Consider the following 24,525-nt stretch of genomic DNA (forward strand, 5'->3'; position numbering starts at 1 on the left):
AAGAGAGAGAACGATTTATGGAGAGAGAGTGAAAGGTCGATATTACATTGCTGATCTGTACAGTGATTGGGTGGGCAGTATGAGAGCTTGGCTCTGATTCCTATTGGCGCCTTTTGCATTTCACAGAGAGAAGGATTAATCTACACCAGCTTGTGTGTGTTTGTCTGTATACCTGTAATTCTGTGTTGTTGGGGACGTATTGTGTGTGCTCTCCCATCAGTAGGTCTATCACAGGATGTCTGCCGTCCCTGACCACGATCTGACGGTCTCCCTCACACAACACAGGCCTGGGAGAGAACACAGTTATATACTCTGAGGTGAGAAGTAGGGGGTGTAGTTGGCGAGAGAGGGACACAGAGATGGATAGAGAGAGGGAGATGTTTAGGGTGCAGTTGGCAGTAGAGCTAAGCCTTCTGGACCCAGTCCACTCCTCCTCACAGGCTGTTTAAAACTGTAACACACACACACACACACACACACACACACACACACACACACACACACACACACACACACACACACACACACACACACACACACACACACACACACACACACACACACACACACACACACACACACACACACACACACACACCTCTAAGGTAAAGGTCATCAGAGTGATTACCTGCAGTAGTTCCTCTGCTTAGCGACCTCAGCCAATGAGAACAGGCAGTCCACTGTTGCTAAGTTACCAACAGCCTTCTTCATAGTGTGGTAGTACTCCCCAAACTGACTGAGAGCAGGAGAGAGAGAGAGAGAGAGAGAGAGAGAGAGAGAGAGAGAGAGAGAGAGAGAGGAGTTTGACTATAGAAGGGGAACAGACAAAACTACAAAAAGTTATCACCAAAAGTGATATGCGGTTGTCTTAATGTAATCGGTGTGAAATAGCTAGCTAGTTAGTGGTGCCCGCTAGTATCGTTTCAATTGGTGACTTCACTCGCACCAAGACCTTGAAGTAGTTGTTTCCCTTGCTTTGGCTTTTATGGAGCGAGGAGAGGGACATAAGCAATACTGTTAGATTGATGCTGTTGACCGGTTGCTGTGGAGAAGGTCAAAAGGGGGTGAGTGTAACCAGTGTGAAATGGCTAGCTAGTTAGCGGTGTGCACCTATTTGGAACGCCTATATACACTTTAAAAAGTCTAATAAAAAAATAATATTTAATATACACCATCACAATAAATCCATTATTTATTTTGGTCAGGTCGAAAAAAAAACATTATGATAAAGAGAAAATGTATTTCAGAAGAACAGAATAGGAGTTGGCCTACTGTATGTTTTCTGGCTCTGCTCCATGTCATAGGCTATAGGCTTGTTCATTTAGCAGACAAGAAATGCTTAGAAGTCCCATGCCATTATTTTATATGATATGATTTTATAGTAAGAAGAATATAATTGAACTTAGTTGAATAAAATAGAAAGGATATTTTTCCCATTCCGGAGCGAGTGCTCATATGAAGTTGTAAAAGTGATCATATATGCTAGATTTAGAGATATTTGGAAACTTAAGCTGTGAGAACACAAACCTTTGTTTGTGTATTAGAAATTATGGGCTGTGTTGTAGAATTACAACATTATGTTAATCACATTACTTTTACATTAGAATGTAAGCCTATATTAGTACTTACACTGTCTGTTTTTCTTAGAGGCAACATAATAGAGTTCTTAGAACTCTTATGTGTCTGTGTGGAGAGAGAAGCCTCTGAGATTTAACATTAACAGTAGATTTATGATGGGTTGGTGATAAAACAACAATCCCTTCCATGATTAGTGTCTGTGTGCCTGTCTGTCGGTGCCAGGGAGACCCAATCTCCAGTTTATTTAAGGAAAGGACCTAGTGTCTATGTTGCATTAGCATTTCTGTATAAGAAAGAAGTAAATTAACTATAGACAGATATTTGGCGCCATGTAAATCTTGACGTATGTTGCATGAGAGCAAAATGTACCTTTGTATAAATTCTCTCATCTGTGATTTGTCATGAATATCCAGGAGGAGGTACTTTGTTATAAAATGCTGTGGCTTAGTTCTGCTGTTTGGGCTCTCAACAAATCACTTACTGTACAGGTGGGTCATTGACAAGCTCCGTTACTGCAGTAATTAAAAAATAAAGTTTGATTGTTTTGAAGAAATCTAAGTCTCATTTTGATTAGAATAATTCCACGACAGCTGCATGATGCGACTATTAATGATTTGAAAGTAACAAAGCTTGCCCTCTGTTCCTTGCCTCAAGCTGCACATCTGTTCACTCATCAAGTGATCATATTTTTACCCATCAGACTATGCTCAATTTAATATTGTCTTTACTAATATGTAAAATGTATTTCAATATACTGAACAAAAAGATAAACACAACATGTAAAGTGTGGGTCCCCATGTTTCATGAGCTGAAATAAAAGATCCCAGAAATGTTCCATACACCAAAATATTATTTAATTCAAATTTTGTGCACAAATTTGTTTACATCCCCGTCAGTGAGCGTTTCTCCTTTGCCAAAATAATCCATCCACCTGACAAGTGTGGCACCACATGTAACCAAGCCAGCCCAGGACCTCCACATCCAGCTTCTTCACCTGCGGGATCGTCTGAGGGATCGTCAATGATGCCGAGATGGCTACTTCAGTTTTAGAGCGAAGCATGTGTTCATATGAGCTGCTCCAACCCTTTTCCTGCTGCTACTCAGTGCTTAATTTGGGAAACCAAGGGAAATCTGTTCGGGAATATCGATAGTAACATGTTTTCGTACAAAAACATATTTCACTATACTTTTGACAGCCCCTCTGAGCGCTCTAGAAAGGAATAAAGGAGAGAGAGGAGGAGATGGAAATGCACGGTGGTGAGATATTCTGTATGGCTAAAATTAAATTAATTTTGAAAATGTAAAAACTGCCCTATTACTAGGCTATTCAAAATCAAATACAAATGTACTATAATTGTAGGCTAACTCTGTACGCTGCCCTGCACAATCAATGAACCAACAGCATTGGCCCAGGGCTATGCGTTCTCTCCCAGACTGCTGGATAGAAATGATGGAGTCTAGCATTAAGTCCATCCAGTATGAATAAAAATACAGCCCACACTTTATTATTATTATTATTCAAATTTGTTTAATTTTGGAGAATAGGCTAGACTAGAGGCAATTTTAGCATGTAAATCTTGGTGGGGCAAAAAAAATATAGAAAAGTGGGATGCATGCCAGCAAAGCCACTAGACAACACAACACTAAACAATACATTAAGTGCACTATAACAGTGACAAACGGTGCCCGCAAACTGTTGGGGCCTACAAAATGCTGTCCCAACAGCAGTCCCAATACCTTACCACTGTTACATCTGGCTATCAGTGGAGCCTTGTCTGGCAGCGAAAGTTAATTCAGCCTCATTTACTGCCTTTAAAAAGAACAAAGCTGATATGGCTGACTTGCTTAAGTACATATAATGTGATTTGAATAAATTTTATCTGTGGCCAATGACCTTGAGCCTTCTTGGATGGGCACTTCTAATGTAACTCTATGGCAGCATCCAAGGGGCTACAAGTTTCTAGCTCTACCCTTAGACTTGGAGGTGTCCCCATGAGTGACAGAACATAGCCAATCACAGCTCAACGCTCTGTATTTTCTGCTGGCTTGCCACACCACCACAGAAAGAACTGAGCTAGGCTGAAACACCTGCATTTTGGAGCTGCCTTACTCACGAAAACAAAGAGACCATGTTTGTATGCGGCTTCATTGGCAAACTGATATGTGACACGTATTAATGTCAAAATAAATGCAGACAAGCAAGCCAACCCCAATGGGCTAGACCTATTACGTACCGTTTTAAATCAGTTTTGTTTGTCTGGCATGGGTACTATGTGGTAGGCTATGTATTGTATAACGGCACAATCATTAATTAAAGTTTTTTTTTTTGGGGGGGGGGGGCTTAGGCTCATAAGCCTATGCATAAACTCTAATATTGCGTATGGGTGTTTTAAATTAATCATCACCTTAGAAAGCACTGTCCATTTCGTTCTGTTGGGACTTTGAAAAAACATCCACAACAACCATTTTTTACACTCAAATTGATCAGCACAGTGAGGTGAGTTTTAAAAGCATGATACTGTTTTGATGATAAGTGTTTAATGTGATTTTCGATTGCATTTGCATTGATACCAATGGTTAGAGGGACAATAGAGCCCCGTGTACCAGGCCATTAGGACCTGATGGTCATTACCAAGTTGGGTACTACCAAAGCTTGTCCAAAGTGCATAAGAGGAGATTACCGTGACATGGAATTTTACTGCGGTCATGACTCATGACTGCCGGTGTGGCGGTAATACAGTCACTGCAACAGCCCTAGTCACTCACTCCAAGACCTTGAAGTAGTTGTTGTGGAGCGATAGGTAACGGTGCTTCGAGGGTGAATGTTGTTGATGTGTGCAGGGAGTCCCTGGTTCAATCCCACATTGTGGCGAGGAGAGCGACGGAAGAAATACTGTTACATTAAGGTAGGTAAGACATATGCATATCACAGTCGCTGCAAGTAAAACTTTCCTCCAAGTACAGCTATTAGCACAATCAGTGATAGTAAGAAAATAAAGTGCAAGGGGGTTCTTGGGGGTTAAACCAAGAGGCTTTTGAAGAGACATTTTTGGAAGATGGGCCCCTGCATTTATTTTGACATTAATACGTGTCACATATCAGTTTGCCAATGAAGCCGCATAAAAACATGGTCAAACAATGGAGGAACAAGCTCCTTCCTAAAATCCAGACAGCAGAGTCCCTACTCTGCCGTCTGGATTTTAGGAAGGAGCTTGTTCCTCCATTGTGGTGCCAGGACAGAGAAGAGTGGTATTTGACTGGTATTTGGGGAGCTGTCCCTCATAGGAGTGGAAGTGCCAGGAGACCTGACATGGCGGGTTGGCGGGAAGGATGACTTTAGATTTTTTTCATACAGTTTTTTTTTAAGGTCACTTTAAAACACCTAAAATGGCTTATTACTGCTTCTTACCTTATCAGCTGGACTGGCTTGTAGTCCCAGTAAAAATGCTAATTAGAAGTGAAATGCTAATTAGCTGCGTTATGCGGTGTTCTAATAAGTATGTTTTACTCTTGTGGATTTCTAGAACTTTGCTAATACTGATATGTAATTGACATTTGGTGTTAGTTGCCGGTGTTACATGTAGCCCCTTTAAACTAGGTCTTATACCTCCCATTGGAATTTCTGCTGTTTTACACATCAACGCTCTCCCCACTTTGGATGGATGTCAACAACATGAAATTGATGTACTGTAGGTGATGAATAAAGGATACATACTGTAGGAAGTTGGTCCATTCTTTCTGGCTGTCGATGAGCAGCTGTTCTCTGAGCTGGGACAGACTCCTACATCTTCCTATCAGGTACGGAGACTGGTACCTACTCACTGCCTTAGTACTTGAAGGGAGGAGGGAGGGGGAGAGAGAGCGATTCATCCTCAGTCATAGATCATGGCCTTTAATTTCATTTCCCAGCTAAAAAAATATCACAATTTCCTGTCAGGACCTCTATCTTACAAGACGGTGGTCAGAGAAATGAGACCGAGGGGAAAGGTAGACATAACAGGAAGAGACAACACTGATTAGAACAGATAAATAAAATGTGACAAAGTGTGTAAAACTCCCGTCTCTGTCCTCTCTGTGTTCTCACCTGCTGATCTTAACCCAGTCGGACGGAACCACAGACACCATAGAGTTCTTCACCTCTATCAAGAACTGGGATGGGGGAGGCAAAGAGGGAAGCAGGAAGAGAGGGATGTAGGGGGAGAGAGAAGGATGGAGTGAGTTTAGGAGGTAGAACAGGAGGGGAGATAAATAACTTGCCTGCAGACAGAGACAACGTCAATTTGATTAAAACACACAAACAAGACTTAAAGATGTAAAGTCCCCTGTTTTGGGGACCTGCGTGGTTCTGGTACCGGTTAGGACAGACATTTGCGCTTATAAATCGATATGTGGACACCACAGATCGAAATGGCTTGCATTGAGAGGTAGCCCTGATTCTTACGGAAAGGATTTAGTCTCTTCTGACTGTGTGACGCAGGATGTGAAATCTGAAAACCTTTGAAGCTAGGATGTCCATCCTACCATTTCATTCACTCTTCTGACTGTCCATCAACTCCTGGGTGAACCCTATTTTCATATTTGTACTGTGTACTTGTGTCTTCAAAAGTGACTACACCTCAGCAATGTATAACAATTTTTTACCAGTAAGGTAAGATTTGAACCTTTCTTGAAGCATTACTAATTTTTGTTTGTGGCAGGTTTTCCCAAACTCGGTCCTGGGGCCTACTCTGGGTGCACATTTTGGTTTTTGCTGTAGCACTACATAGCTGATTCAAACAAACAACTCATCATCAAGCTTTGATTATTTGAATCAGCTGTGTAGTGTTAAGGGTTAAGTTTGGGAAACCCTGGTTTATGGACCTCTTATGATAAATAATTACTTTGGGAAATTACATTAGGTTACATTTAAGCAGTTAAAAAGTCAGACACACATACACAACTAAAATCAGATCCCAACTGTGACCTAGCCACCTACAGAAAATGAGGCCATCAGTGCCCGCCTAACACAAACACATACACTCACCTATTCACCCGCAGCTTTTCTCGCAAACATACACGCACGTCTAAATTAGATCACCACTGTGACTGAGCCACCTACACAAAAGGCCTCTTCACACTTAGTAAACTTTTTGTAAAAATACCATAGGCTACACATATTACTCAAATGCAAACTTGCGTACTTGCTACGTCTCGACCACTATCTCTGGAAGTAGCGCATGACACTCGCCCAACCACTTGAAGCAGGGCAGTGTAAACAGAATTGTCTCATTGAGTTAACACTCCTACAATATAAATGGTAATAGCAGTGCAATGTTTTTTTTAAACAGTTGAAATGTATAGATATTTTCCTAATATTTGAGATTTGTTTTATAGATTTTTTACTTAAGTGCCTGTTACATTCTGAAATTGTCGCAGTAGCCGCCGGCTGCACTGAGCCTCGTAAAACTATGGAAGTCCATCCCCACCACCAAAAACATGGAAAATACAGAGCATACAAATAGGATATGTTGTTTCATTTGTAATATTGTGTTATTTCAGAGGTGGAAGCACAGGTCCCAGAGTGGTGGTGGGGAAATTGTTTTCCTGGGGCCCAGAGTTTTTCCTGATCTGGTAGTATGCTAACCTAACCAACTCCGGATCCTAGTTTTAGCGCAGGACATAGTAATAAATCAGCTGTAAAAAACATTTTTATGTGGGATAAAATTAATAATTAGGTCATATGGTAAAAAAATAAATACTGGAAAAAAAGATTTAAAAAGTAAAACCCTTAAAACAGACAACAACTGCGATTGGACAAAAACAGGGTTGAGCTCACTGTATGTAGGGTGTCATTGTGTAGGTCTTTGCAGCTGTAATTAAAAAGATACTCATCCAGTATGCCATCACTATTGTGATGATTGATTAATTAATTCCAGTCAATAATTTTGGATTCAAAAGACCTAGGTAGCCTAGCCATCCAAAGTGTGAATTTAACGCTACTTGATGAATACATGCTGTTAAAGCAACTGTGCTTTTGTCTACAATAGACCAACATAGCTACTGTAGTAAGTCAAAGTTGTGTGCTGGAGAACCTTGGCTGAGCATGGGTGGAGTAGGCATTGTGGTGCTCAAGTCAATTTCCTATCTTTATTGGCTTCAGACCAATGCCAGTTTCTCAATTAAAACACAATTTCTAGTTTTTAATTGTAAAATTGTCATTTTGAGCTGCGGACCATGTATGTCACATTGCCAGCCACAACGAAAGGCAAGACTGTAATGTAGAATTATCTTTCGCCACCCCGCTCCTCAGACTCTCCTTCATATCTTGTAGTGGGAATAGGGCTAAAATGATATTAGTCTCCGCCTAACACAAACAGACACACACTCCCCTGTCCACACGCAGCTTCTGTAACACACAACACACAGTCTCTCTCTCTCTCTCTCTCTGTTACCTCTTGTCCACTGACTCTGACGTAGTCCAGTGTGGGGGTCCTGAGTGTGTATCGGACCTCTCTCCGGTGGTCTTGTATCTCAGTCAGAACCGATTTGATCTCGACTCTCCTCTCCTGGAGCACTGGGAAGCCCGATAGGTCACAGAACAGCTCCCTCTTATCCCCTGACCTACACACACACACACACATTTTTTACTTTCACCTGTATGCAGATGACACTGTGGTGTATGCCATTGCCCCACAACTGACCAAGCTCGGTCAGAGCTTCAATCTGCCTTTATTTCACGACAGAAAACCTTTGATGAACTGAAATTGGTACTTAATGCAGATAAAACCAAGTATGTTATTTACCAAATTACGTAAAAATGTGTCTGATTTGGATGGAGCCCACTTATTACTATCTGGGCATCTGGATTGACAAAAAGCCATCTTCCAAAAAACAAGTTGATGAATTAGTTAAATTAAGAATGAATATATACCCCATCTATAGGAACAGGTCCTGTCTTTCATTAAATAGCAGAAAACAAATAATTAAGTCAACATTCATTCCGGTTATTAACTATAGCGATATCGTCTATATGAATGTATCGAAGCCATTGGATGTAGTTTATCATAGCGCATTGCGCTTTATTACGGGTGATATGTTCAGTACACATCAATTACATTTTATATTAGAAAGTAGGCTGGCCCTCTTTGAAGTGTCGAGGATCGATGCAGTGCGCTCTTTTTGTCTATAAAGCCTCCTTGCATAAACTTCCGCCATACCTTACCTCATTGTTAACATTATTGATCATAGTCTGCTGCTGGAAAAAGTATGTGTTATGCTTTACACCCCCTGCTGTAATAAGCCTCTAAATTATAACCGAGTTAGAATCAGGAATTCCCCAGGGTAGATGTTTAGGCCCCTTGCTTTTTTACATTTTTACTAACGACATGCCACCGACGTTGAGTAAAGCCAGAGTGTCTATGTATGCGGATGACTCAACGCAATACACATCAGCTACTACAACAACTGAAATGACTGCAACACTCAACAAAGAGCTGCAGTTCATTTCAGAGTGGGTGGCAAGGGATGAGTTAGTCCTAAATATTTCTAAAACTAAAAGCATTGTATTTGGAACAAAACACTCACTAAACCCTAAACCGCAACTAAATCTTGTAATAAATCATGTGGAAATTGAGCAAGTTGAGGTGACCAAACTGCTTGGAGAAACACTAGATTGTTAACTGTCATGGTCAAAACATATTAATGCAGTAGTAGCTAAGATGGGGAGAAGTCTGTCTATAATAAAGCAATGCTCTGCCTTCTTAACAACACTATCAACAAGGCAAGTCCCACAGGCTGTCACGAATCCCGCCGAAGATGGTGCCTCTTCCTGTTCGGGCGGCACTCGGCGGTCGTCATCGCCGGCCTATTAGCTACCATCGATTCCCTTTGCTTTTTTTCTGTTTATTGGTGTTGGTGTATTAGTGTGATCTCTATTTTTCCGGACAGTTTTAGTCCTGTGTATTTTGGACGGGTTGTTTCATGCACCCTTGTGTTTTGCATGTCCGTGTCTCCGCTGTCTTTGGAATAAAAGATCCACATACGGAATTACCTGCTCTCTGCGCTTAACTCCTCCACTCACCATTCATAGAATTCATAACAGAAGCCCGCACCCTTGAATGGAGTCGGCAGGAGCAGTGACCACCCCTCTCCCAAAGCAGTTGACAGTGAGAGGACGTACATTTCTTTGCTGAGTTTATTTACCATATTATATGGAGACAGAAACATTTAAATTCAGCTTAGGATAGAAACCACTAAAGTTTCCAAAACTGTAAAAATATTGTCTGTGGGTATAACAGAACTTATATTGCAGGCGAAAGCCTAAGAAAAATCCAATCAGGAAGTGACTCATATTTTGAAACCGTTGTGTTCCTATGCATCCCTATTGGCCATTGAAACGGATGGCAACCAGATTCCTTTTTCTACGTATTCCCTAAGGTGTCTACAGCCTTTAGACGTAGTTTCACGCCTTTATGTTGAAGAATGAGCGTAAAGGACTACATTGCGTCAGTGGCCACTCGGTCCTACTGAAAAGTCAATTGTCCCGGTTGACATATTATCGAATAGATATTTGAAAAACACATTGAGGATTGATTATAAAAAACGTTTGCCATGTTTCTGTCGATATTATGGATATCATTTAGATTTGTTTTTGGCGTTGTCGTGACCGCTATTTCCGGTGGATTTCTCAACATAACGTGACCAACAAAAGGAGGTATTTTGGGTATAAAAATTATCTTTATGGAACAAAAGGAACATTTGCTCTCTAACTGGGAGTCTCGTCAGTGAAAACATCCGAAGATCATCAAAGGTAAACGGTTAATTTGATTGCTTTTCTGATTTTCGTGACCAAGCTTCCTGCTGCTAGCTGGACATAATGCTATGCTATGCTATCGATAAACTTACACAAACGCTTGTCTTGCTTTAGCTGTAAAGCATAATTTCAAAATCTGAGACGACAGGTTGATTAACAAAGGCTAAGCTGTGTTTCACTATATTTCACTTGTGATTTCATGAATATGAATATTTTCTAGTAAGATTATTTGGCCGTTGCGCTATGCTAATTAGTGTAGTTGATGACAATTCTCCCGGATCCTGGATGGGTAGTTCTAAGAGGTTAATGTGCATATATTCCCGTTAATTCCCATATATTCCCATTAATTCCCAAGAAAAGTTTCCACCTATGAATATTCTCCAAAATGTGCAACCCTCCAAAATGTGCAACCCTATGTATGAACAATGCTCCATCACATATTCTGCCTTCCTTTTGTGATGATTTTTTTGATAACTTTAATAGCAAATTAAGAGCAACAATTGATGCCAAAGCTCTAGTAAAGTTGGAAAAGGCCAAGTTCAAATGGAAAGTCCCTTGGATGAGTGAGGAAACTAATAAATTAAAGAGAAAGTGCAGAAAGGCAGAGCAGAAGTGGAGAAAGTCAAAGTTGCAGGGCCATTATGATATTCTGAGAGATATATATCAAGGCATTTAGAAATGCCAGATGGGCTCATTTTTCTAATTTTATCACTAAAAATCATCATAATAATAATGCAAGATTAATAATAAGATCTTGATGAGAAGTTTGATGACATATGCCCTAGCATACCACGAAAAAGGCACTATGAATTTATTTTCCCTGGTTAATACAGACATGCTAAGGAAAGTGAAATATCAACTTAAGCCTTCTACCTGCCTTCTCGATACCATCCCCTCCTTATTCAAAACAGTTTTTAATTGCATATCTGAAATAGTGCAAGCTATTGTTAATCACTCCCTGTTCGCAGGTACTTTTCCCACTGCACTAAAAATGGTGGTAAAACCCCTTCTGAAGAAAAGTAATCTAGATGCTTTTCACTGCTACAGGCGATACCAAACTTTACATTTCTCTGTCACCAGAGGATTTTAGCTCCACAGAAAAATTAGATTGTATTTGTGATTTAAATACTTGGATGGCTCACAACCACCAGCTAAATCAAGACAAGGCTGAGGTACAGTGCATTCAGTAAAGTATTCGGACTCCTTGACTTTATGCACTTTTTGTTACGTTAGTCTTATTCTAAAATGGCTGAAATTGCTTTTTTCCCTCTACAATCTACACACAATACCCCATAATGACAAGGCAAAAACAGGTTTTGATAAATGTTTGCAAAATTATAACAAAAATAAAAACTGAAATGTTACATTTACATAAGTATTCAGACCCTTTACAAAATACTCTGTTGAAGAACCTTTGGCATTGATTACAGCCTCTAGCTTTCTTGGGTATGATGATACAAGCTTGGCACACCTGTGTTTGGGGATTTTCTCCCATTCTTCTCTGCATATCCTCAATATACTCAAGCTCTGTCAGGTTGGTTGTGGAGTGTTGCTGCACAGCCATTTTCAGGTCTCTCCAGAGATGTTCGATCGGGTTCAAGTCCGGGCTCTGTCTGGGCCACTCAAGAACATTCAGAGACTTTTCCCGAAGCCACTCTTGCATTGTCTTGAGTGTGTGTCTAAGGTCCTGAGCGCTCTGGAGCAGGTTTTCATCAAGGATCTCTCTGTACTTTGCTCCATTCATCATTCCCTCGATCCTGACTAGTCTCCCAGTCCCTGCCGCTGAAAAACATCCCCACAGTATGATGCTGCCACCACCATGCTTCATCATAAGGATGGTGTCAGGATTCCTCCAGAAGTTACACTTTGCATTCAGGCCAAAGAGGTTTCATCAGACCAGAGAAACGTGTTTCTCATGCTCTGAGTCCTGTAGGTGCATTTTGGCAAACTCCAAGCAGGCTATCATGTGCCTTTTACTGAGGAGTGGCTTCTGTCTGGCAACTCTACCATAAACACCTGATTGGTGGAGTGCTGCGGAGATGGTTGTCCTTCTGGAAAGTTCTTCCATCTCCACAGAGGAACTCTGGAGCTACTTGCCCAAGACCCTTCTCCTCCGATTGCAAAGCTTGGTGCGGTGGCCAGCTCTCATTCTTCCATTTAAGAATGATGGAGGCCACTGTGTTCTTGGGGACCTTCAATGCTGCAGAAATGTTTTGGTGCCCTTCCCCAGATCTGTGCATCGACACAATCCCGTCTCTGAGCTCTACGGACAATTCCTTCAACCTCATGGCTTGGTTTTTGCTCTGACATGCACTGTCAACTGCGGGACCTTAAATAGACAGGTGTGTGCCTTTCAAAATCATGTCGAATCAATATAATGTACCACGGGTGGACTCCAATTAAGTTGTAGAAACATCTCAAGGATGATCGATGGAAACAGGATGCACTTTTTTTCTTTTTTCCTTTATTTAACTAGTCAAGTCAGTTAAGAACAAATTCTTATTTTCATTGACGGCCTAGGCACAGTGGGTTAACTGCCTGTTCAGGGGCAGAACGACAGATTTGTACCTTGTCAGCTCCTTTCGCAACCTTCCGGTTACTAGTCCAAAGCTCTAACCACTAGGCTACCCTATGAGTCTCATAGCAACGTGAATGTGATATTTCATTTTATTTCTAAAAATCTGTTTTGCTTTGTCATTATGGGGTATTGTGTGTAGATTGTTGCGGAACATGTTTTATTTAATCCATTTTGGAATAAGGCTGTAATGTAACATGTGGAAAAAGAGAAGGGGTCTGAATACTTTTATTTAACTAGGCATGTCAATTAAGAACAAATTCTTATTTTGGCCATGTAACGTTTTTGCAAAAAATACTTTTCATAGTGAGCTCATTTACTTGGGTGGCTGCCAGCCAAATAGCGTTGCACTTCTGTTGTCATTTTCTACTAAAGTTGCACGCCCCTGATCACTCTATTAAAGCAACAAAAGAACACTTTCAATATAAAATGGCACCCCTGTCAATACACAGCTGGACGCACCTGCTCCCGCTTTCTTTCGTTGTGCTATTTACAAATCAAGACGTAACTGGCTCAAATATTCTGGGGAACTACGGTAAGCTTCATAATGTAAAACAATGTGGCATGTGAAATGATAAATGCGATCTGCTTTAATTCCTAACGTATTGCACGGGTTGACTGCATGTATTTACAAAAAAAGTAGCTACAAATATTAAGATGTATTGAAAAACTTCAAAGAAATAGTTTCAACGGTATTGAAAAACCATCCCGTGGCTATTTCCAAATACCCCAGTATACGGTATACCACTCAAGCCTAACACACACACGCACACTGTGGTGACTCACTTGGCTGCCTTCTCGTTGAGAACTTTGAGAAAGTTGTGAGCGGGAGCCAGCAGTTCAGGTGTGTCCAATAGGAGCCCTCGGAGCAGAGAGGAGCTGAGCTGTGATTGGATGGATGGGAGCAGAGCCTGTAGTTCCACCCCCAGCCGAGAAAGACTGCTGCTGATGAGGTAGAACTCCTGGGTGGAACACTGGAATACACACATGCAAACACATGGGTCATTAGAATGTAATGTGTGCGTTTGATATTAAAACTCAATTCATCTTTCATATATTTCCCTGTGGTGAGGTAATATCATTGACATAACTAAGAATGTATAAATTAGATCATGGAATAAAACAAGAGTATGTGTGTGTGGGGAGAGAGATGAGATGTAAATTCCTCACTCTCATCTAATACTGATATGACAGCTGTTAAGCCTAATTTACATCTTATGCTTCCGCGCTATTAGGTCGGCTCGAATGAAATTATGCAATGTCCGCTGCAATGTCCGCTACCCTCCACACATGTCCGGACGAGCTACCGAAATCTCTGTGTCCACAGGACACTTTTCCTAGGTGGTGTGCAGACGTGGAACCCTGTGCGGACATGAGCAGATGTTCAATTGAAGTGGAAGGTGGAAAGTAGGTCTTAGGACACACACACTAACCTGTAAAGTAAGGAAGTAACACTCCATTTCAAAACAACCTATGTCACATCAATATAAGTCAGAATAATTTATTCTAGTGTCAAAATCCACTACAAAAGTGTAATAGGATCATTTTGATAATGAAGTTAACCTCGTCTAAAACAGAGTTTGGATTACAATATGTGATAAAATTACATATTTACCTGATTTGTTGGATATTTGACAATTATATACTTAACTAAACAGTAAGACATTTCTGTTCTATTAAATGTCTGTGTGAACTGAGAAGAGCTGTGGTGGGTGTCAATGAGATCGAGATTGCCTTTTTTCTGTTCCTCCAGGCTACAGTATTCCTAATTGTCCTGGCATCTGGGAGACCACACCAGAGGCAGATGACCAGAGGATGATCCAAAGTGGCTTATGGTGCTCCCCAATCTATATGGGAGGGGTTGAACCAGCCATGACTGAGCATTCTTGGTATCAGCTATATAAGGAACAGCATGGTCTGTAAAGGGGAGGCTTCTCTGCAGCCCAACAGTCCTGTTGGGCTGACAAGTGTAAGAATATTTCAAGATAAATACAGGGGACTAAAGGTCAAGAAGCCTAAAGGTCAAGACGACTAAACGTCAATAGAGTACTAACGATCAATGGAAATAGTGTTTTTTTTGTAATAGGGAAATAATGAGCAATGGGTCAGAGACATGGAAGGAATTTGTCTTCACATTGAGCCTGAAATAGGATACTTGTTATTTGGCCATTGGTCCAGTTTTATTGCAAGGTAAATTGGTCAACCACAGGCTAGGGCTGGGTTATAAAGTACAATATGTCCCTTTGTTCTGTGGAGAGAATCACCTCGGACAGATGTGTCCGTACTTGTTGCACATCATGTTGTCACACGTCATCAGAGTGCGCAGCTGAACAGTGTATGCTGGAAAACACTCGGTTTGTTATTTTTGATTGAAACAAAACCGATATTCATTAAATACGAATACAGAACAAGGACCACTATTTCTTGTCCCGGAATCCTGCTTAACCTGTTAATCCTAACCCCTACTTTTTCGAACATTCTGTTAAAAATTGCGCAACATTTCAGCACCCTGCTGCTCATGCCAGGAATATAGTATATGCATATGATTAGTATGTGTGGATAGAAAACACTCAGACGTATATAAAACTGGTTAAATCACGGCTGTGACTATAACAGAACGTGCGTTTCATCGAAAAGCGCAGGCAAATCTGATCACTGAAAATGGAAATATATATCCATCCGCCACTTCAACCCATTGATAAAGGCGAACCACAATAAATGGGGCTGAGGTTGCAATACCTACAGCTTCCACACGATGTCAACAGTCTTGTCATTTGCCTAGGCTTTGTTTCTTGGTCAAACGAAGAAGAGACAAGCCATTTGTTCAAGTCTCCGACCGGATATTTTGGTTGAGATTTACCCAGACATTATTTCCAGACGGACAGCTAAAGAATATACATCGCCTCGTGATCAATTTGGTCGCTTATTAACGTGTACTAATACCTAAAGTTGCATTACAAAAGTATTTCGAAGTGTTTTGTGAAAGTTTATCGTCGACTTTTTTAATTTAAAAAAATGACGTTACGTTATAAGACGCTATTTTTTTCCGTTTATCACACAGTCTTCATAGATCGATATCTAGGCTATATATGGACCGATTTAATCTAAAAAAAGACCCAATAGTGATTATGGGACATCTAGGAGTGCCAACAAAGAAGATGGTCAAAGGTAATGAATGTTTTATATTTTATTTGTGCGGTTTGTGTAGCGACGACTCTGCTAATTATTTAGTTTACTTCCCCTGCGGGTCTTTTGGGGTGTTACATGCTATCACATAATAGCTTCTCATGCTTTCGCCGAAAAGCATTTAAAAAATCTGACTCGTTGCCTGGATTCACAACGAGTGTAGCTTTAATTCAATACCCTGCATGTGTATTTTAATGAACGTTTGAGTTTAACTAGTACTATTAGCATTTAGCGTAGCGCATTTGCATTTCCAGATGTCTAGATGGGACGCCTGCGTGTCAGGTAGGAGCAAGAGGTTAACCTTTCGTGACTAGGGGGCAGTATTTTTATTTTTGGAGAAAAAAAAACGTTCCTGTAGTAAACGGGATATTTTGTCAGGACAAGATGATAGAATATGCATATAATTGGCAGTTTAGGATAGAAAACACTCTAAAGTTTCCAAAACTGTAAAAATATTATCTGTGAGTATAACAGAACGGATGTTGAAGGCGAAAGCCTGAGAAAAATCCAATCCGGAAGTGCCTCGTGTTTTGAAAGAGCTGCGTTCCAATGCGTCCCTGTTGAGCAGTGAATGGGCTATCAACCAGATTACTCTTTCTCCGTATCCCCAAAGGTGTCTACAGCATTGTGACGTAGTTCTACACATTTATGTTGAAGAATACGCGTAGGCGGCTACATTGCGCAAGCGGTCACCTGATGGCTCCCAGGGTGACTCTCTCGTAAAATACAGAGGTAGCCATTACTCCAATCGGTCCTACTGAAAAACGAATTGTCCCGATGGATATATTATCGAATAGACATTTGAAAAACACCTTGAGGCTTGATTATAAATAACGTTTGACATGTTTCTGTCGATATTATGGAGCTAATCAGGAATATTTTTCAGCCGTTTTCGTGACTGCAATTTCTGCGCGATTTCTCAGACAAACGTGAAGAACAAACGGAGCTATTTGGCCTACAAAAATAATATTTTGGGAAAAAAGGAACATTTGCTATCTAACTGGGAGTCTCATGAGTGGAAACATCCGAAACTCATCAAAGGTAAACGATTTAATTTGATTGCTTTTCTGATTTCCGTGACCAAGTTACCTGCTGCTAGCTGGACAAAATGCTATGCTAGGCTATCGATTAACTTACACAAATGCTTGTCTAGCTTTGGCTGTAAAGCATATTTTGAAAATCTGAGATGACAGGGTGATTAACAAATCAAATCAAATCAAATCGAATTTTATTTGTCACATACACATGGTTAGCAGATGTTAATGCGAGTGTAGCGAAATGCTTGTGCTTCTAGTTCCGACAATGCAGTGATAACCAACAAGTAATCTAACTAACAATTCCAAAACTACTGTCTTATACACAGTGTAAGGGGATAAGGAACATGTACATAAGGATATATGAATGAGTGATGGTACAGAGCAGCATACAGTAGATGGTATCGAGTACAGTATATACATATGAGATGAGTGTGTAGACAAAGTAAACAAAGTGGCATAGTTAAAGTGGCTAGTGATACATGTGTTACATAAGGATGCAGTCGATGATGTAGAGTACAGTATATACATATGCATATGAGATGAATAATGTAGGGTAAGTAACATTATATAAGGTAGCATTGTTTAAAGTGGCTAGTGATATATTTACATAATTTCCCATCAATTCCCATTATTAAAATGGCTGGAGTTGGGTCAGTGTCAATGACAATGTGTTGGCAGCAGCCACTCAATGTTAGTGGTGGCTGTTTAACAGTCTGATGGCCTTGAGATAGAAGCTGTTTTTCAGTCTCTCGGTCCCAGCTTTGATGCACCTGTACTGACCTCGCCTTCTGGATGATAGCGGGGTGAACAGGCAGTGGTTCGGGTGGTTGATGTCCTTGATGATCTTTATGGCCTTCCTGTAACAACGGGTGGTGTAGGTGTCCTGGAGGGCAGGTAGTTTGCCCCCGGTGATGCGTTGTGCAGTCCTCACTACCCTCTGGAGAGCCTTACGGTTGAGGGCGGAGCAGTTGCCGTACCAGGCGGTGATACAGCCCGCAGGATGCTCTCGATTGTGCATCTGTAGAAGTTTGTGAGTGCTTTTGGTGACAAGCCGAATTTCTTCAGCCTCCTGAGGTTGAATAGGCGCTGCTGCGCCTTCTTCACGACGCTGTCAGTGTGAGTGGACCAATTCAGTTTGTCTGTGATGTGTATGCCGAGGAACTTAAAACTAGCTACCCTCTCCACTACTGTTCCATCGATGTGGATAGGGGGGTGTTCCCTCTGCTGTTTCCTGAAGTCCACAATCATCTCATCATTTCCCTCTCACCCCACCCCCCCTAAGTTTTAGATGCACTATTGTTAAGTGACTGTCCCACTGGATGTCATAAGGTGAATGCACCAATTTGTAAGTCGCTCTGGATAAGAGCGTCTGCTAAATGACTTAAATGTAATGTAAATGTAATCTCCTTAGTTTTGTTGACGTTGAGTTTGAGGTTATTTTCCTGACACCACACTCCGAGGGCCCTCACCTCCTCCCTGTAGGCCGTCTCGTCGTTGTTGGTAATCAAGCCTACCACTGTTGTGTCGTCCGCAAACTTGATGATTGAGTTGGAGGCGTGCGTGGCCACGCAGTCGTGGGTGAACAGGGAGTACAGGAGAGGGCTCAGATCGCACCCTTGTGGGGCCCCCGTGTTGAGGATCAGCGGGGAGGAGATGTTGTTGCCTACCCTCACCACCTGGGGGCGGCCCGTCAGGAAGTCCAGTACCCAGTTGCACAGGGCGGGGTCGAGACCCAGGGTCTCGAGCTTGATGACGAGCTTGGAGGGTACTATGGTGTTGAATGCCGAGCTGTAATCGATGAACAGCATTCTCACATAGGTATTCCTCTTGTCCAGGTGGGTTAGGGCAGTGTGCAGTGTGGTTGAGATTGCATCGTCTGTGGACCTATTTGGGCGGTAAGCAAATTGGAGTGGGTCTAGGGTGTCAGGTAGGGTGGAGGTGATATGGTCCTTGACTAGTCTCTCAAAGCACTTCATGATGACGGAAGTGAGTGCTACGGGGCGGTAGTCGTTTAGCTCAGTTACCTTAGCTTTCTTGGGAACAGGAACAATGGTGGCCCTCTTGAAGCATGTGGGAACAGCAGACTGGTATAGGGATTGATTGAATATGTCCGTAAACACACCGGCCAGCTGGTCTGCGCATGCTCTGAGGGCGCGGCTGGGGATGCCGTCTGGGCCTGCAGCCTTGCGAGGGTTAACACGTTTAAATGTCTTACTCACCTCGGCTGCAGTGAAGGAGAGACTGCATGTTTCCGTTGCAGGCCGTGTCACTGGCACTGTATTGTCCTCAAAGCGGGCAAAAAAGTTATTTAGTCTGCCTGGGAGCAAGACATCCTGGTCCGTGACTGGGCTGGATTTCATCTTGTAGTCCGTGATTGACTGTAGACCCTGCCACATGCCTCTTGTGTCTGAGCCATTGAATTGAGATTCCACTTTGTCTCTGTACTGACGCTTAGCTTGTTTAATAGCCTTACGGAGGGAATAGCTGCACTGTTTGTATTCAGTCATGTTGCCAGACACCTTGCCCTGATTAAAAGCAGTGGTTCGCGCTTTCAGTTTCATGCGAATGCTGCCATCAATCCACGGTTTCTGGTTAGGGAATGTTTTTATCGTTGCTATGGGAACGACATCTTCGACGCACGTTCTAATGAACTCGCACACCGAATCAGCGTATTCGTCAATATTCCCATCTGACGCAATACGAAACATGTCCCAGTCCACGTGATGGAAGCAGTCTTGGAGTGTAGAGTCAGCTTGGTCTGACCAGCGTTGGACAGACCTCAGCGTGGGAGCCTCTTGTTTTAATTTCTGTCTGTAGGCAGGGATCAGCAAAATGGAGTCGTGGTCAGCTTTTCCGAAAGGGGGGCGGGGCAGGGCCTTATATGCGTCGCGGAAGTTAGAGTAACAATGATCCAAGGTTTTACCACCCCTGGTTGCGCAATCGATATGCTGATAAAAACAAAAGGCTAAGCTGTGTCTCAATATATTTCATTTGTTATTTTCATGAATAGGAATATTTTCTAGGAATATTTATGTCTGTTGCGTTATGCTAATTAGTGTCAGATGATGACAATGGTCCCGTTCACGGGATGGGGTGTCACTAGAGGTTAAGAAACAAGGTTCATGAAATCAATAATTTGCTAGTAACAGATGACATTCATATTCTGACTCTGAAACTCACGTATATAATACCTTTGACGATACAGTGGTAGCAATACAAGATTATAACATTTATAGAAAAGACAGAAATGCCAATGGTGGAGGTGTTGCTGTTCATATTCAGAACCACATTCATGTAAAGACTAGAGAGGATCTAATGTTAAATACTGTTGAAGTAATATGGCTACAGGTTCATCTGCCTTGCCTAAAGCGCGTTCTGGTGGGAAGCTGCTATAGACCACCAAGTGCTAACAGTCAGCATATGGATAACATGTGTGAAATCCTTGATAATGTATGTGATATCAACAGAAAGGTATATTTTCTGGGTGATTTAAATATTGACTGGCTTTCATCAAGCTTCAAACTGTAACCAGTGCCTGCAACCTGGTTCAGGTTATCAGTTAATCTACCAGGGTATTTACAAACAGCACAGGAATGAGATCATCAACATGTATTGATCACATCTCTACTAATGATGCAGAAATGAGCTTGAAAGCAACACCCAGATCCATTGGATGTAGTGATCACAATATAATAGCCATATCTAGGAAAACCAAAGTTCCAAAGGCTGGGCCTAATATTTTATATATATTTTTTATTTCATCTTTATTTAACCAGGTAGGCTAGTTGAGAACAAGTTCTCATTTACAACTGCAACCGGGCCAAGATAAAGCAAAGCAGTGCGACACAAAACAACAACACAGAGTTACACATTGAATAAACAAACATGCAGTCAATAATACAATAGAAAGGGTCTATATACAGTGTGTGCAAATGAGCTAGGATAAGGGAGGTAAAGGCAATAAATAGGCCATTAATTGCTATATTGTAACAAAATAGTTACAATATAGCAATTAAACACTGGAGTGATAGATGTGCAGAAGATGAGTGTGCAAGTAGAGATACTGGGGTGCAAAGGAGCAAATTAAATTAAAATAAATAACAGTATGGGTGATGAGGTAGTTGGATGGGCTACTTACAGATGGGCTATGTACATGTGCAGTGATCTGTGAGCTGCACTAACAGCTGGTGCTTAAAGTTAGTGAGGGAGATATGAGTCTCCAGCTTCAGTGATTCTTGGATGCTGGTGCTGCTATGGTGACCAGTGAGCTGAGATAAGGCGGGGCTTTACCTAGCAAAGACTTATAGATGACCTGTAGCCAGTGCGTCTGGCGACGAAAAGCAAGGGCCAGCCAACGAGAGCATACAAGTCACAGTGGTGGGTAGTATATGGGGCTTTGGTGACAAAACAGATGGCACTGTGATAAACTGTATCCAATTTGCTGAGTAGAGCTGGAGGCTATTTTATAAATGACATCGCCGGTCCTCTGTAGCTCAGTTGGTAGAGCATGGCGCTTGTAACGTCAGGGTAGTGGGTTCAATCCCCGGGACCACCCATACGTAGAATGTATGCACACATGACTGTAAGTCGCTTTGGATAAAAGCGTCTGCTAAATGGCATATATTATTATTATATATTAAGTCAAGGATCGGTAGGATAGTCAGTTTTACAAGGGTATGTTTGGCAGCATGAGTGAAGGATGCTTTGTTGTGAAATAGGAAGTCGATTCTAGATTTAATTTTGGATTGGAGATACTTAAATGTGAGTCTGGAAGGAGAGTTTACAATCGAACCAGACAGACACCTAGGTATTTGTAGTTGTCCACATATTCTAAGTCAGAACCGTCCAGAGTAGTGATGCTGGACGGGCGGGCAGGTGTGGGTAGCGATCGGTTGAAGAGCATGCATTTAGTTTTACTTGCATTTAAGAGCAGTTGGAGGCCATGGAAGGAGAGTTGTATGGCATTGAAGCTTGTGTATAAGAGGTCATACAATAAGTTTTGTTGTGATTCCTATGTTATTGACGTAAATATTATCTGTTGGTCCGTCGTGTGTAATGAGGAGCAAACAGACAAAGCACTTGACATTTATGAAATATGCTTAATCCAGTTGCTAATAAGCATGCACTCATTAAGAAAATGACTGTAAAAACTGTTAAATCCTCGTGGATTGATGAGGAATTGAAAAATTGTATGGTTGAGAGGTATGAGGCAAAAGGAATGGCAAATAAGTCTGGGTGCACAACCGATTGGCAGCCTTATTGCAAATTGAAAAATTATGTGACTAAACTGAATAAAAAGAAGAAAAGGGTTTAAACATGGCTATGTAAAGATGTGTTCCGAGGCCACTCCACTATGGGTTGATACTTCTACGTTTTAACCTTTTATCTATCAAAACAATAACTAATTTTGCACACCTACTGACTCTAACAACATACGGGTGACATTATTGGATATGTCCGGAACTGGGAAAACGGTAAACAAGAAGACACGACAAAGACTAGCAACAAGATAGTGGATGCTAACGCTATTGAGATGCTAGTCACCATCCGTGCAGAAATGGCTATACTACGCTCTGATTTCATGACCGAACTTCACTCCTCTGTGTCAAGTCTATGAGCTGAAATTATGACAGAAGTCCAGTCAACTATGGCAACACTACAAACAACTTTCGCGACACAAACCCAAAAAATAAAGGATATGGAAACGCCATTGACCGACATAGATAATTGGCTTACCGAATTGGAAACCAAAAACGACGAGCTTACCTCCGAGAACGTGAAGTTGAAAGTTAGTCTAGATGAACAGGAAACACGTTCCCAGAGACAGAACATACGTGTGGTCGGAATCACAGAAGGGGCGGAAGGGTGCAATCCTACCGAGTTCATGGCCACTTTCCTGCTTGACGTCCTCGGTGGAAAGACGTTTGACCGGCCCCCAGTCATCGACAGGGCACATCGCACTCTAGCGGTAAAACCACAGCCCGGTCACCCTCCCAGAGCAATGCTGGTCCACCTACATTACTTCCAGACCAAAGAGAACATTCTTTGCCCCTCCCGCGAAAGAGGACAACTGAACTACAATGGCAAGCGGATCCATATCTTCCCAGATTACTCTGCAGATCTGGCAAAACGCAGAGCTGCAAACAAAGATGTGAAATTCCACCTTCACAAGGCAGGGGTCAGATTTGGCCTGATACACCGGGATAACTGAGGATTACTTTACAGGGGGCTAGCCACACATTTGAAGATCCCCAGTCTGCGCTCACCTTCTACCGGGACAATATCCACTCTACAGCGGCACAGAACCCAGATCCGTGAAGGTTGCTAGTTGTGTTATTAGGGTGCACACATGGTCAGTGTATAGACATGAACTTGAGTAACTTTTATTTGCCCTAGCAAAATAATGCACCACATGCAGATGGCTGAATACCTCAGGTCGGAACCATCTACCATGCAATGGTATTCAAAGTAATCATTAATACGCGTTGTGGTGTAATGTAACTAAGCTTTTCATTTATAGAACTAATGAGGCTCTTTTTCTTTTTTTCCCCGGAATGAATAAGCCAAATCCCAATGACGTTCCTGTTAATTTGCTCATTTAGTCAGGTCTCAAGGTAGGCAAAGGGGTGTATTTACCTTAGGCCCGCAATTATTGTATTTTTTATTATATAAGCTAGGCTACATGTGATTGTATGGTGTATCTGTTCGGGCACGTGCATGAGTGCAATAGCGATAACGCTTAGGACAATTTAAAATATTTAGTTTATTCCTTTTTCATCCACATGTCCATAGATTTATGTTAATTCCCCTTTATTCAACATAGGACACAGTGAAACCTTTTAACTTCTTTAAAACCATTAGTGGGCTTCCTGTTAGTAAAGTGACAGAAAACAGGGTAGGTACCGTTTTGGGGGTCTGTCATTTCATTTGGGGACTCAGCAGTGGGGTTTTTCTAAACTTGATTTGTATTTTTTGTTTTAGTTTAGGCTTACACAAGCGTCTTATTAATTGTCCCAAAATTAGATATTGGAGACTTAATACATCTCTGCTAAACAATGAAGGATTCTACTCTGTGATAAAATATAAATTATCACATTACTGGCTCGACAACCAACTCTCTCATGTCTCAGCTGCAACTATCTGGGATGCTGCTAAAGCAACCAAAAGGGGTAATATAATTTCCCAAGCATCCCTAATCAAGAAGCTTAGAATTGAAAATAGGGAAAAATTTGAGTTTGAAGTAAAGCATTTAGAACTTTTTCATAAACAACCAACCCAGGCGAACAGGAATTCACTAGCTTGTGCTAAGGCCAAAATCAATTTAGAGCATACAAAACACGTAAAAAAAGAGTTGTTTT

General features: G+C 41.5%; 1 protein-coding gene across 4 annotated transcripts in view; it reads right to left on the minus strand.

The window, feature by feature from the left end:
- The window catches only part of msh3 (mutS homolog 3 (E. coli)), a 140,114-nt gene that overhangs the window by 70,183 nt on the left and 45,406 nt on the right, over nucleotides 1–24,525 (minus strand). For all 4 annotated transcript variants that reach the window (XM_046346629.1, XM_046346627.1, XM_046346628.1 and 1 more), the window contains 6 exons: nucleotides 13,731–13,918; nucleotides 8,010–8,178; nucleotides 5,663–5,727; nucleotides 5,294–5,410; nucleotides 629–736; nucleotides 173–287 (listed from right to left, as the gene is read on the minus strand). In XM_046346629.1, the coding sequence (XP_046202585.1) occupies nucleotides 173–287; nucleotides 629–736; nucleotides 5,294–5,410; nucleotides 5,663–5,727; nucleotides 8,010–8,178; nucleotides 13,731–13,918 (762 nt within the window). The remainder of the gene's footprint in view (nucleotides 1–172; nucleotides 288–628; nucleotides 737–5,293; nucleotides 5,411–5,662; nucleotides 5,728–8,009; nucleotides 8,179–13,730; nucleotides 13,919–24,525) is intronic.

The sequence above is a fragment of the Oncorhynchus gorbuscha genome, linkage group LG04 (genome assembly GCF_021184085.1).
Source record: "Oncorhynchus gorbuscha isolate QuinsamMale2020 ecotype Even-year linkage group LG04, OgorEven_v1.0, whole genome shotgun sequence".
Lineage (NCBI taxonomy): Eukaryota > Metazoa > Chordata > Actinopteri > Salmoniformes > Salmonidae > Oncorhynchus > Oncorhynchus gorbuscha.